General features: G+C 34.9%; 1 protein-coding gene across 3 annotated transcripts in view; it reads left to right on the forward strand.

Annotated features, from left to right (window-relative positions):
• Nucleotides 1-14,441, forward strand: part of PDS5A (PDS5 cohesin associated factor A) — an 81,783-nt gene that overhangs the window by 51,449 nt on the left and 15,893 nt on the right. For all 3 annotated transcript variants that reach the window (XM_064511262.1, XM_064511263.1, XM_064511264.1), the window contains exons 13-24: nt 1,387-1,500; nt 2,937-3,018; nt 3,776-3,824; nt 3,939-4,078; nt 5,562-5,677; nt 6,334-6,439; nt 7,947-8,107; nt 10,785-10,908; nt 12,096-12,254; nt 12,512-12,580; nt 13,250-13,386; nt 14,098-14,221. In XM_064511262.1, coding sequence (XP_064367332.1) covers nt 1,387-1,500; nt 2,937-3,018; nt 3,776-3,824; nt 3,939-4,078; nt 5,562-5,677; nt 6,334-6,439; nt 7,947-8,107; nt 10,785-10,908; nt 12,096-12,254; nt 12,512-12,580; nt 13,250-13,386; nt 14,098-14,221 — 1,381 coding nt within the window. The remainder of the gene's footprint in view (nt 1-1,386; nt 1,501-2,936; nt 3,019-3,775; nt 3,825-3,938; nt 4,079-5,561; nt 5,678-6,333; nt 6,440-7,946; nt 8,108-10,784; nt 10,909-12,095; nt 12,255-12,511; nt 12,581-13,249; nt 13,387-14,097; nt 14,222-14,441) is intronic.

Genomic DNA, 14,441 nt, shown 5'->3' on the forward strand with positions numbered 1-14,441 from the left:
GCAACAAATGCACAGAGAATGATGTGAGATGACCACATCCTAAACATTGCCCTGTTACCTGCTGGTGATATGCTCGCCAGCAATGAACATTTAGTGACTTTCCTCGCAGGAGAAATACTAGCTGTTTGTAAATCCTTACCCTAACCTATACGGACCAGGGAGTCATGATGCACTCTCACCATTTATACTGGCAGCATTTCTGGAAAAGGTATCTGTACTGACAGGGGCTAAAGCTATGTTCATAAATTAGTAAGTTAGATGATTTTGATACCTCTGATCTCCTATTACTCCATTGAGCAATGGAGTCTCCTGAGGTTTGAAGATCCTCTCCCCCAAGTAGTTTAGTTTTTGGAGTCATCAGTAGTAAAATATATATTTGAAGGGAGAAAGCCAAGTTTTCGGTGCCTTGAGATAGTCGTATTCATATTGATGACTATCCTTTTGTTCCTCTGCCTTGGAATTTCTCTGATCAGAGATAAGGTGCTTTTGAGCTGCTCTGCATTTTACGCTCTTTGTACTCCCAGGGTACTTTAGTAGGAATCTTCGTAAACAAAGTCTGGAAATTCAAGCACACAAAATATCTGTCCATCAATACTAAATTGTGTAGCTAGACATCATGAACAGCTCTTGTTGGTATAAACTAATGTCTGAATGTTCTTTCAGGGTTTCTTTGTTTGTAAATAGATGGACTGTGCAGTCATATTTTGTAGTTCATGTTTTTTATATTTCATATAAAAATATGTATTCTTGTGGTTTGTAAAAAAAAAAGAAAAAAGAAAACTGGGAAGCTTCTTTGCTTGCTTGCTTTGTTGTCATTTCCCCTTTGCTCCTCTTGTTGCCTTTGTTTTGGTGTTTCTTGGTCTCTACCTTTTTAGTGCTTATTTTCATCACCTGTATTAGAATAATCAATGGTTTCAAATGTTTTGCTTTTTCTCAAATCCCACAATTTTATTTTAAATTTTCCCTCTATGATACTTCAGATTTTTACTTTTTCTCACCCTCAAGTTGTGTTCTTTTATTCCTTCTCCTTTACTTGTGCTTTTTGCTGTTTGTGTCCCTTTCTCTTGTGTATGAGAATGAACAAAGGGAGCTTCTCAAAGCCTAAAGAAAAAGGAGAATTTGGATGGTGACAAATAAAATGATTACGCCATCTCTGAGGAGAACATGAGGGGGCATGGAAGAGCTCTCAAGAAGCAGTTCTTGCTAATCTTTCTACCAACAGTGGAAGGGATTTTTACAACTGAGAGAAAAAAACATTACTTTCTTTTTCTTCTCTGCTGAAAAATCTAGTTTCAGTAAATTCTGATGTATCTTGTTCCTCCAGCTTGTCTGAAAGATATCAGTGCTTTTGGAAACGTAGAGGTTTTCTCTCTTCTTTTGCCGCAGATTACTGGTAGAGAAAATCTTTGCTCAGTATCTTGTCCCACACAATTTGGAAACTGAAGAGAGAATGAAGTGCTTGTACTATTTGTATGCTAGCTTGGATCCAAATGCTGTCAAGTGAGTATAGCTGGTATTTAGCAGATGTTTATCTCTTTTTCAGCCTTTTCCAATATCTGTATAGTCTGTCAAAGATTTGGTTCTAGCCTAATTGTTTACCAACTCTTAGTTCATCTGGATTTGGAACCCCATTTGCTTGTAATGAATTAAATTACTAAATTACCACTTACAAAGCACAGCTACTCTGTTATTCACAAAACTTACTCAGATCTCACTTGTATTATTAGGATTTAAATAAGATTATAAATAATTGATGCTCAGTGTTATTTGCAAGTATTTCAAAACATTTCCTTCAGCTATATCAATTTTTAGATACTGACTTTACTCGACTATTGGACAAGATACCTCAATACTTGAGGAGAGAGTGATTTTAGGATTTTGTTTATCTGCATTGTTTTCACTGGGTTTTCTATCAAAATTAAACTGATATATTTTGACTAAAATGGTCTATATCATTGCAAGAATTGAAATTTAATGGGTAAGGAAATGTGTTTCAACAATAAGCAAAGGTCAGTTTCCTAGCTGAATTTACATTTTTCAATGGTTTTAAGCCTGACAGTTAATTTTTTGCATTATGAACATTATCTGTTCAGCATATATATTCAGGGGCGCATTTGGATTTGCACTTGGCATTCTTGGCTAAGTCTAGGCAGAGTTAGAAGTGCCCAAGGGATGAGTTCTAGATTTGCTCAGTACTAGGATCCATGATGAAGATATCCATAACTGAATTCTGTCTGACAGTGGTCTCATTGTTATGTTGAAAATGATGTTTTTGAGATAACTGGGCAGTTGTAAGGCATATTGTGGATGTCTTGCATATATGAAATTGTTATAAGTAGGGATGCAAAAGAAATATGATACTCATTGTAGATTGCACATGAAAACTTATACAAAATACCGTAGTCTTGCAACTGTGTTCAATATGACTGAGCTGACTCTCATGTTATTAGTATCTTTTGTAGACTAGACTTTTAGAGTTATTGTTTTAGTTTAAAGGAAATAATATTTGGCAGAACAGTGATTAAAGGATTAGCTTAGATGGTAGGGTAGAAGGGCAGGAAGTTGGGCTTCAGAAGTCCAACTTTAGAAATGTTAAAACATTTTTATTTTTAAACTGAAATATTCCCTTGAAGACTTCATAGAAGTTGCGAAGCTCTGCTAAGATAATGGACCAGACCGATTGTTATATCATGGATATAAATTTTATGGAAAACATTTAAAACTTATAGAAATGTTCTGGGTTTACAGGTTTGTTTTTTTATCCAAGAAAAAAAAATCTGTTCCACCTTGTTTAGGACCATGTTATTTTTAATACTTGGTAGGTTTTGTTTGTCCCTGCCAGATGCTGTACTTCTAAATAAATAATCTTTTTTACTAATACATTCAGCATATTCTTGTGATGTAAGCTTTTCTGTTCTGGTTTTATACTTTTGCAGAGCACTGAATGAGATGTGGAAGTGCCAGAACATGCTAAGGAGTCACGTACGAGAATTACTAGACTTGCATAAGCAGCCCACTGTACGGTTTTGAAAATATTAATACTTTATCCTATGGACTTGTCATACTAATTTACATATTTTATACTATATTATTTGTTTAGTGCTTATTATTCTAGTGGGGTTTTTTTGTTTTTTGGGCTTTTTTTTACATGTAGGCAGTATTGCATTTTCGTTAAGTAAAGTTGCTTTCAGTAATGCTTACAGCTTTTTGGCCTCCCTGTGCTTACCGTGATTTTATGTTACCAGTGAGTAGTTTTGGAAGGAGTTAAGAAAAATTTCCAAGGTTTGGGGGAATTTTTTGACAGGCTTTTGTTAATTCTCATTTTATAATGTATTTGATGTTTTCAAGTGGAATATGCTATAACATAAAGCAATTTTTTTAGGGGGGGTCAAACCCAGAAGTTTTTAAGGATTTGTACTGGAATGTTGCTTGTAAGCATATCTTCAAACTGGCAGGAACTTTAAATGAAAGTGTGCGGTTGGTTTTTCTGAGGTCTTTTTTCTGACAGCACAGACGATTGATTTTGATTTGTCATGTGTTAGTGAATTTTTGCAGTTCTTTGATATTGTAAGATTTTCCCTCTTTTTTCGTATGTACCAGCTGCTAATGTTAATATTATATTATTTTACTGTTTATTCTTAAGGCAAAACCAAAAAAGCTAGATTCCAGAGTAAAACAAACTGCTGCAGAAGAACTAGCAGATCAGCTTAAAAGTATATTTTCTAAAGGAGGTATCACTGATGTTTTTTCTTTTTGTTTTTGCTGCTGTTCTCAGTCAGAAGCAAACAGTGCTGCCATGTTTGGAAAGCTGATGACCATAGCAAGTGAGTGTTAATAAGTTCTGTTATTACAACATTCCTGGAAATTTTATTTCTATGAACATTGAGATACTGAAGTGGCAGATTTATCTTACGTTTACATTGTGTTTAATCATGTAGAAAACCTTCCAGATCCTGGAAAAGCACAAGATTTTGTGAAGAAATTCAATCAGGTTCTGGGTGACGACGAGAAACTTCGGTCCCAGCTTGAACTTTTAATTAGCCCTACATGTTCATGTAAACAGGCAGATATCTGTGTGGTAAGGAAATAGAAAAGCAAACTTTCATGTCTTGAATATTTGCACTTAGAACAGTTGTTCAGAGTTAAAGGTCTCTTTTAGTACATTAATATGATTTTATGTATTTCCTACTTTCATAAAAGATCATTCTGATTAACCTGTAGGGATTGCTGAAAATATAATCTATAATCATTGTCTCACTTTCTAAGAAAATGTTTGGGTTTTTGCTTCCTGGGATTATGGGGGTCAAATATAAAGTCTAAAATTCTAATTTCATTTGTGATTTTATTTCAAGTGTCTCTGTTTTATGGTGAGGTTTCTAAACTTTCTTCCCACGCTGATGAATCTTGTTTTGATTACCAGCAAGCCAAATATTCTACCATGTATATATTATTCATATTTTTCTCTCTTTCTGTCTCTTTCCTGGAGTCTGATATTTAACATCACTGATGAAAATACTGACCTTAGTGTTTAACCAGACTTTTTCAGAGGTTTACAGATTGTGCCAACAGTCACATTTTTTTTTCATTTTGGTCCCAAAGTGAAGCAAACAGTTTGGTTGACTAACATTAAAATAGAGTATAAAGTAACATAGGCTTCTTGGTTTTGTCTGACAGTTCTGCAGTTGTCTAAGGACCAGAATTATAGAATGACCCTGAGAATTATGTCCTAAACACTAATGTACAGTTTTGTCCTTCTGAACTAGTAAATTTTGCACTTTGGGAACAGAGTGATGCAATTTCAACAGCAAGGCTTCTTTCTTCTTTGTCTTCCTGAAGACACTTCAGCATGATGGTTAGGAGGGGACAGTCTCGTAGATTTTAGGGTCTATAGTTTCAAACCCTTCAGGAAAAGGAAATTCAAGAAACTATTTCTTTGAGAGATTCTAGACTTTTGTTCAAAAGAAAAATATCTTATTGACCACTTTCTGCTGGGTTTGCAGCTGAATTTAGCATTCTTGACATATGCTTGCAGTATTCAGAGGGGAAAAACAGATTTTGGATCCAAAACTTTCATAGGAAAAGGCATGGGGTCTGAACATCTATCGTAGCCGAGGTAGTGTAGTGCTTCTGCACATCTGTAGTAGCATAGCTTTTATTGCAAAATTTTGTTGTTTATGGCATCTCAAGTATTCAGCCAGGTTACGTGGGGATTTACAGATTGCTCTTGTCAGCTTAGGTATCTGAATTCTGTCCACATTGCACTTAGATCTCCCTTGGTTCTGTTTTGGATCTGGTATGCAATTCTTCAAGAAACTCTGAAAAACTCCTGTTAGAAGCCTAAAGGCATCTTACCTTTAAATACTTCTTAAAATCTTGTCTGCTTTCACTATGATGTGATAAAAAAGATGCGAAGGTAACAGCAATCCCCCTTAAAACACATTTCAATGATTATATAGAGAATCTCTATAGTTAAAAGAACTGACTGTATTTTGTTTATTCAAGATGCTTAAGAAATAATTAAAATTAGCGTAATTCTTGCTTGTAATCTAACATTCTTGTAGCGAGAGATAGCCCGGAAACTTGCAAATCCGAAGCAGCCAACAAATCCTTTTTTGGAAATGGTCAAATTTCTTTTGGAAAGAATTGCCCCTGTACATATTGACTCAGAAGCCATTAGGTAAGTTTGGAAGATCATGCTAATTCATGAATGATTATAAAGATGGTTTAAATAACAAAAAAATAAGATTTTCTTAGAGTTTAGATTAGTCTGCCATAGCAGTAGGTATAATTTTAAAAATCATTTTCCATAGATGTCTTCATTTTCAACAGTCTGGAAAGTGAAATTCAATTTTTGTTACTTCTTTGTAATGCTAAGTCTGCAAGTGATTTTAAAAATACCAAAGTTACTCCTGGTAACCTTGCTATTTGTGGGGCTTAAGGTGCAAATGAGCATAATTTTCACATAGTTATCTGCCACATAGTCTTCCATGTAACAGTTCAATTAATTAGTTTTTGCAGGATTGAGTAAGAGAATGTTTGAATGTTTGGTTCTCCTGTGAGACTTGTCTGGCAACCTGATTATGTACTAAAACTCATGCAAATATATATTGATCTGGATGTTGCCAACATGTCTTTTTTAAAAAGAATTAAATTTTGCAGTAAGCTAAGTTGGAAGAGATGGAATGTAACAGAATAGCTTCATAAAAACAATAGACTATCACCATTCCTTTACTTATTGTCAAAACTAAATAATCTTGCTGATATTGCTAGCCTTAACATTGTATATTCTCAGGTTCATTTGTTTTCTGGTTCTTTTTGTATCTCTTATTTTAGTGCACTAGTAAAACTGATGAATAAATCAATAGAGGGGACAGCTGATGATGAAGAGGAGGGTGTAAGTCCTGATACTGCTATTCGTGCAGGACTTGAACTTCTCAAGGTAATCTTCATTAATGTAGCTATACATTTCATAATGGAAGAAAGAAATGTGGTGTGATGAACTAATGCTGGCATGTCTTTTACTAGTTATTATTTTGATCATTTCTTTTTTAATGTATAAAAAGTTTTGATAATTAATACTCACTTGGAAACAGAATCATGAAGTAGACTGGCTTTTGGAAGGAATATGTTTTGAAAAAAGTTGCAGTATGCAAATTAAATCAGAAAGTGGTTTCTATTTAGGAAAGTCATATAGAAGAAGATGCAGAGCTAAAGTGACAGGAGGAGAAATGGGGAAATCGGAGGTATGATTTGGGGCCTGTATGGTACTGGAAGAAAGCAAACAAGCTCAAGAGCCAAGTTATGTAGGGCAGACAAAAGGAACTTGTGTTCTCGGTGGTGATGAGAAACGACTGGCTTCGAGGGAGAAAGAAGGATTCAAAATATCTGGAAAACATCTGTGATGGGTTTGGCGGTTTACTAATGCGATGGTAGTTTTAATATGTTACAAAGAGGGCAGTATAAAATCAAGGACAGTATAGAGGGGAAGGTTACATATTAAGGTGAGTCTTTTCTGAAGTATGAATGAATGAGTTGGAGTTTATGGGGGCATATCACATCAAATTTGGCAACGGCATCAGTATGCTAGAAGTAATGCTAAAGAAGTACACATGGAAATAATGTCCGTTTGCTAATGTTGAGCAAAAGAGAAAGCTGTCATGGTTGAAGGTTCTGTAGCTGTGGCTTGGATACCTTCGAAAATGTTATTTCACACACAAATATTTACACATGAAGTAGGCAACTCTGAAGAAATCCAGATAAGATAAATCCCCAAATATACAAGATATCTAATTGTTCTCACTACCTTATGCTATCTGAACTTTACAGTACTTAATATAGTTTTGCTTTGGGATAAACTTTTGTTCTCTCTTGTCCTGCCTTGATTCTCTACATGCTTAGTTTCATATTTGACACATTTCACCTATTTAACAGAGTACGTTAGATTTCATTAGCTTTAGATTAAAATGGCAGTAATCTCTGCCTTGTTTCCATTGATACCTTAAGCCTCTTGATTCCTTTTCTGCTCAGGAACTATAGATTCTGCAGAAATTAGGATTTAAGTTCAATTAAGTTAAATTGGAAAGTGTTCCTAAGTAGATTTGAATATAAATGAATGCTCTTGAATAAGTGTTCATATGTTTAAATAGTCAAATAATGTAGTATTTTATAAAATACTTGGAAGAGGGAGGACCTGAAGAACAAGGCATAGAAAAATTTATTTGAAAATGCATATATCACCTTCTCCAAAATGCAGTTATTGAATGTAATAATGTCATATGAGTATACAGTAGCAATTTATGATATTATATATGCATGTGTGTGTGTGTTATTATATGTTGTTATATTTGTGTATATGTTATATATGTTAATGCTCACAAACAGCGATCATTTTGTTTTTCTGGTGATTTTTCCGTGAATAAAATACCTGTTTTAACATGGTTCTGCAGGTTCTGTCCTTTACACATCCTACCTCGTTCCACTCTGCAGAGACCTATGAGTCTCTGCTGCAGTGCCTCAGGATGGAAGATGATAAGGTAGCTGAGGCAGCCATACAGATTTTCAGAAACACGGGTCACAAAATAGAAACAGACCTGCCGCAGATAAGATCGTGAGTGTATTTCTTTACATGTTGCTTTTCATATGTAAACTTCTGCCTCTGGATAGTTTATTCAATATGTTGCCCCTAAAATTACCTGGTAGTCTTGTAAATATGAATATCTTCCATCATTCTGTATTCCTTCACTACCTCTCTGTCTGTTCATTTTTAAACTCTGTGTTCTTACAGTCTTGCGTTTTTATTGAAGATGTTACATCCTTAAAAATCTCCTTATAATAGGCACATTAAACAACAGAGTGTAGCCTGTTTCCCAGGTTACAAAATAAGCAACAACAAAAATATGGTGAAGATAATTTCTTGGCTCCGTTTCTACTCATATCTGTCCTTCACATAATTTTTCCTATCTTTGTGAGGAATGAAAATATAGTCTCTGAGGGATAAGAGCTCTGTCTGTTGTGGAACAAGTTGGGAAACAAGTTCCAAAGGCAGGCCTGAATTTCTAACAAAGAAAAATTGGCTATCACTCATCTTTTATACAGTTTGTACTTTAACTGCTGATTCAAGCTGCATGATCTACTAAGTATTCGGAGACTATATAAGACTTCGTGGGTGAAATCCAAAACTTTAAGATCAGCCTTTTAGTAACTAATAATCCAGAATACAAAGCGCAGGTTTCAAGTTCTCATATATTGGAAATAACATCTCATGTGCTACCTGCTAAAATGCATACTGGCATACACCTTAAGTTCTAGGTGAATCGAAGGTGTAACCTCAGCAATTCTTACTGCTTTTAATCAGATTTTAGGCAAAGAAAAAAGTTTTAAGTTCACATACAGCTTGAAGACATTTGTAGGGGTAAAGAGAAGGAAAAGCTGAACACTCCCAATTGTCAGTGTAGTTCCTAGGAGCTACAAAAGTCTCATCAAGACTGTGCTTTGTTGGGGTACGTCATCTTCTGTCGAAGGAGCTGATATTACTGATGGTTTTTCTGGTTTCTTTTCTCAGCTATATATTGCTGAAGGATAGTCTGGGCCAAGTATCAAATAACTTACAAATGTAACTGTCAGAATGGATGTCTAACCCTTTGCATGGTTTGGAAGCAAGTCAAGGTCGCCAAATAACATTATCAAAGCCTGGTAGATCCAGTAGTTCTCATCAAGACACTTGATCTTTGAGATTGCTTGTTAATGTTCTGAAATCCAAAACCAAGTCAGTATTTTCGCTGACTGAAAAAGAAGTCTGAGGATAAGTAAATAAATCTGGACAAGATGTTCCAGATTTCGTATATTAAATAATCTTTACTGTAAATGAAAGATCTGTTGCAACCAGCAGGATTGTTTGTTTCAAGTAAGCTGTTTTCTTAAAACTGCTTCTGTGTGCAGACTGCCTGCTGTCCTTTGAAGTAGTATTTTTCAGCAGTAGTCCAAGTTCTTCCTCATAAGGGAAACAGTTTTCCGCACAAGTTCATGAACAGAGTTACACATGGTTCTAGCTGGAGGAAAGCACTGACCATACTTGAGCAGAACCTATTTTGTGACTGATGAATCTATCCTTGGCAAAGACCCTTTAAAGGATGTATTTACACTATTAAAGCTGTAGATTAGACATTGAAGCTTCTTTTGAATTTTGATTCTGTGTGTTTGGTTTCTTATTTAATCCAACTTGTAAAATCTTAGCAGGTTTGAGAAGAGCCATTCAAATAGATAACTGTCCCACATCATTTTGGATCTTACTTTGCATACTCATAAGAGATGGTTAACAATTTTCTAGGCTCTTTTTGTTTGTTTTCAGGGTTTATGTGATTTTGAGGAAAAGAATTGAGACAATTCTTTCAACCCTGCAAGTTTTTCTCCCATCTCTTGTTGCTTGTTGCTTCTTTTGATTATGTAGAATGTTTTAGTGAAGACTGAGTGCTAAATAATCTGCATACTGAATGCTATATTGCTAATGAGCTTTACAAGAAACTAGGATTTTTTACCTGTTTTTGTGTCAGACAATTTCTAGGCAATCTTATTTACTTGTCTCAGTTGCCAAGCGAGTTACAAGTAAACGTCATGAGTTAGTCTCTCACATGATGATCTCTCAGGTGTCAGGCTTGTCTTTCCTGTGTGCTCTCAGGAGTGGAACTGAACCAGCCTACAACTGATCTCTGGAGTAGCTTCTGCCCTGCTCTTTCCTTCAATGACCTCTGATCAGGAAATAGATTTAAGGGGACTCAAATGCAAAAGCTCAACATAAAGCAGTTATTCACATAAATATACACATTGCAATTAAAGACCAAAGTTAAAGGAGTGAAGGCCTCTAAACACACTAATGTTTAATGTTTATTCCTAGCTTTCATAAATTTTGTTAAGCCCAGTCACTTCCAACTCTAGCTTGGATAACAAGTCTGGGAGTTTACCCTAGCTGAATCTGTGAGGTTCTACCCCCATCCCCTCCTTTCACTTCCTAAACAGCCTTATTTTGATCATTGCTTTCTTTCACGTTTGATTTTCCCTGTGGGCTTTTTTCTGTTTAATCGTGTACAGTCAGTTGTTCAACAAGTAGCACTAAATACAATTCTATCCTGCTTTTCACTCTGTATGATTATTATCTTTCCTGAATAGACTTCAAAGGAACACTTAATTTAAAAGATTGTAATTCTGTAAGGATAGAACTATATACAAGAAGAACTGTATTTTTGTAGATTGCAAATTATATTTTGAAGTATTTTGTTTAATGTTCACAGAACACTAATTCCAATTTTGCATCAGAAAGCAAAAAGAGGCACTCCTCACCAGGCAAAACAAGCTGTTCACTGTATACATGCCATATTTTCAAATAAGGAAGTACAGCTTGCACAGATCTTCGAGGTATGTTTTGCTTTATTAGTTTTAAGGTTTGTTTCTGGTCTTAAATGAGACTAGTAATTAACATTAATTGAATTCATACTTTAATTAATATTTATTAGGTAAGGAAGCCTACAGGTGCATAGCAGTTGAGATAAGTCATTTTGCAATAGCAAATTATTAATGTTTCTGTTTCTTAGAGTTCTGATATTACAATATTCTGATGTCTGATATATAAAGTACTCCTTTTTGTCTCCATGGGAGAAGTTACTGGAAAGTAAGCTAACAATGCTGGAATTATCCACGCTAGCTCCGGTGTGGACACATATAGTAGTTACTAAATGAGAAAGAACATTCTCTGCTTTCAAACTGTATTGAGTTACCATGCTTAAAACTCTGCACGTACAGCACCTTCTCATGAAGGAAGTTAGTGAAGAGTAACTCATCTACTGTAAGCTCAAACACTGGCTTCCTACTCACTCGCTTCTTTGCCTACACAAATTGTAAAATAAAAAGTCACCTTATACAGAGAAGAAAAGGTTATTACTTTTCACTGTAATCTTTATACACTAATGTTATTAACCTACACTTGTAAAATATTTTGCATTTTTCGTCTTGGATATCTTTGAACCTGTGTGTAATTCAGAAGCCTGAAGATCTTTGGATTAAACTTAGAGAGGTTGATCTTACTTCTGTAACTTCTGTGGGAGTGCAAGTTCATGTTCCCTCCCTACTATCAGGAGACAATGTGTGGATGCTGAGTGATACAGCAGTACAGAATTATCCTGGTAGCTGTAATCTAGAAGTGAAATGCTGATCACTGATAGAATAGCCCTTGGTTGTTTCCAGGTTTTTACCTGTACCATTTGTAATTATGATTCAGGTTTTCACAGCTCATGAACAGAATTGAGTCTGAGGTTTTTCTCATGTCTTCCAGGTTTGACTGTGCTTCCCCTTAAAAAAAAAAAAAAAAAAAAAAAGAGAGAGAGAGAGAGAATATAAAATCGTTTTGCCCTTACCTCATGTGAGATTGTTGGTTACTCTGTGAACTAGGAAATTGCACCCTTTCTCCAATTTGTTTTGCTAATTTTATTAATTGTTATGGAAAGTTGTGAAACGCATCAGCAATCCAGTAGTCAAATAAGCTATTCTTAAGTGTGCTAATTTGCTAATGTGTAGTTCATTTTGAATTTAATTTTTTTCTTTCTCAGCCTCTTAGTAGAAGTTTGAATGCTGATGTACCAGAACAACTTATAACTCCGTTAGTCTCATTGGGTCATATTTCTATGTTGGCCCCAGACCAGTTTGCTTCTCCAATGAAATCTGTTGTTGCAAATTTCATTGTGAAAGATCTCCTGATGAATGACAGGGTAAGATTTTTTTTGTTTATTTCTTTAGTTCTTACTATTCTGTTTGTTTGTTATTTTCTCTGTGGGGAATAGAGCTGTTTTTTGTTAAATGGGTCAATGAAGGAATGTTCTGTAAGTATGGTGGTCAGTATGGTGGTATTGCATTATGAAAGATCTTCTGCGTGAAAGAAAGTTTAGTCCATAACTTACTTCCATTCCCAGCCTTACTTTTTGTGAATGGGTTGAACCAGTTCTTAAACTTATATGAGTATCTGTAGTCAACAGGTGAGAAAAATGGAAAATTGTGGTCTCCAGATGAAGAGGTTTCTCCGGAAGTTCTAGCAAAGGTGAATGGTTTGCTGTCAATAATAATGCATATAATTAAAAAGTTAGTTTTTTCAAGTCATGCAATAGAAAGTATTAAAATAAATTCTTTTTAGTACTTTCATATTGTTAGTCCTTTTAGAATATGTGCAGTCTGTGTGGATTATACACATACTTATAAAACTGGTGAAAACTATGTATCTTGGTGTCTTCATGTACAGATATTAAGTATACTGAATGTTGAGAAAACTAAAAGATTCATTAGTTCACTAGTTTTTCTTACAAGAAAGAAAATTTGACTTTACTGACTGTAAACAGATTGGAAATAAATTGAGACTCTGATGGAATTTCTTCATTCATCTTTATAGGCTATTTACTGTGAATCTTATTAGGGCCGTTTCTAAAAATGTTGATCTAGTTACTCTCATTTTTAATCATGTAGCAAGTATCCTGCATCCTCTTGATGCACTTGGGAGAAGACACTGAACCATAGTTGTGATGTCGCAAAGACTGCTACTTACTTCTTCATTCTGTAAATATTTACTACTTCATTCTGTTCCTTTAAAAATAAATACATGAACCCTCATAAGTAGGAGTCTATCAATATTTCAGTTTAACAGCAGTAGGTTTAGTGACTTATCAACTTCAGGTAGTAAGAGCATCATTTATTTGTATTTGTTCATCTTTAATAGGTGCAAGCAATTAAACTTTTGGTACGCTGGCTCTTGGGTATGAAAAACAACCAGTCAAAATCCGCAAATTCCACACTCCGGTTGTTATCAGCTATGCTTGTCAGTGAAGGAGACTTGACAGAACAGAAGAGAATCAGGTCAGATTTTGTTCATTTCAGACTTCCATCAAATTTATTGTAGAATTTCACTGAACATTAATTCTTTCAGAGCTTTTGTGGAATTTTGAGATGCGTGCAGTGTCAGCTAATGGGATGGTAGAAGACAGATCTGATTGGAGTTTTTATTTTAGGATTGAAATGGCACGTATAAAAATACATGTGATGCTCACTCTTGATTGCAGTTTACTTGCTTGCAGTAGTCTAACTCAGAACTTTGTAGATATCTTGATAGTAAAAGACCTTCTAGAGAGTAAAAAACCTTCAGGGGTATCTTTGAAAGCACTACACTGATCAGATTCAACACACTTAGGAGTTGGGCAGCTTTGGGTGGAGCTTCTTCATGTCAAGAATGAGGTTACTTTGCATGATATCTCAGAGGGTGAGGGAGGGAAAGAGAAAATCTGTGACGTAAGTGTTGCTTTAGGAGTTGATTTTAGACAGTGATACAAAAACAAAAAAATTTGACTCTTCTCATTTCACCATTGTGCTGGAATTAAGTTATTAAGGGGAAAGCATAGCCCCTTATTAACCCAACTAAAATCTTGTGAAAATTTAACTTGATCTCAAGCCGTAGAAATGAGAGCTGATTGTCAGAGAAAAATTTAATTGCTCATTGAATGATCTTGTAAAAAGAAGAAACTGTGATATACAAGTAATTGCAGCTTAAGGTTTTTTTTAATGTTTGTATAGCAAATCAGATATGTCTCGACTGCGATTAGCTGCTGGTAGTGCAATAATGAAGCTTGCGCAGGAACCCTGCTACCACGAAATAATTACCCCAGAACAGTTCCAGCTCTGTGCACTTGTCATTAATGTAAGTGACTGCTTTTGAATTAAAATGACTTAATTAATTGAGTTCAGAGTCCTTCCACCTGAGCTTTTCTTTATTTTTTTATTTTCTATTCTGCACTGCAACTTGCAGAAAAATTCTGAAGACTTCAAATATAGTACTGCACCTGTTGATATGTTTAAAACATGTAACCTCATAATTCTGGATTGATTTTTTTTTTGTTAAAGACTTAAGATTTTTGTGT

The sequence above is a fragment of the Dromaius novaehollandiae genome, chromosome 4 (genome assembly GCF_036370855.1).
Source record: "Dromaius novaehollandiae isolate bDroNov1 chromosome 4, bDroNov1.hap1, whole genome shotgun sequence".
Taxonomy (NCBI): domain Eukaryota; kingdom Metazoa; phylum Chordata; class Aves; order Casuariiformes; family Dromaiidae; genus Dromaius; species Dromaius novaehollandiae.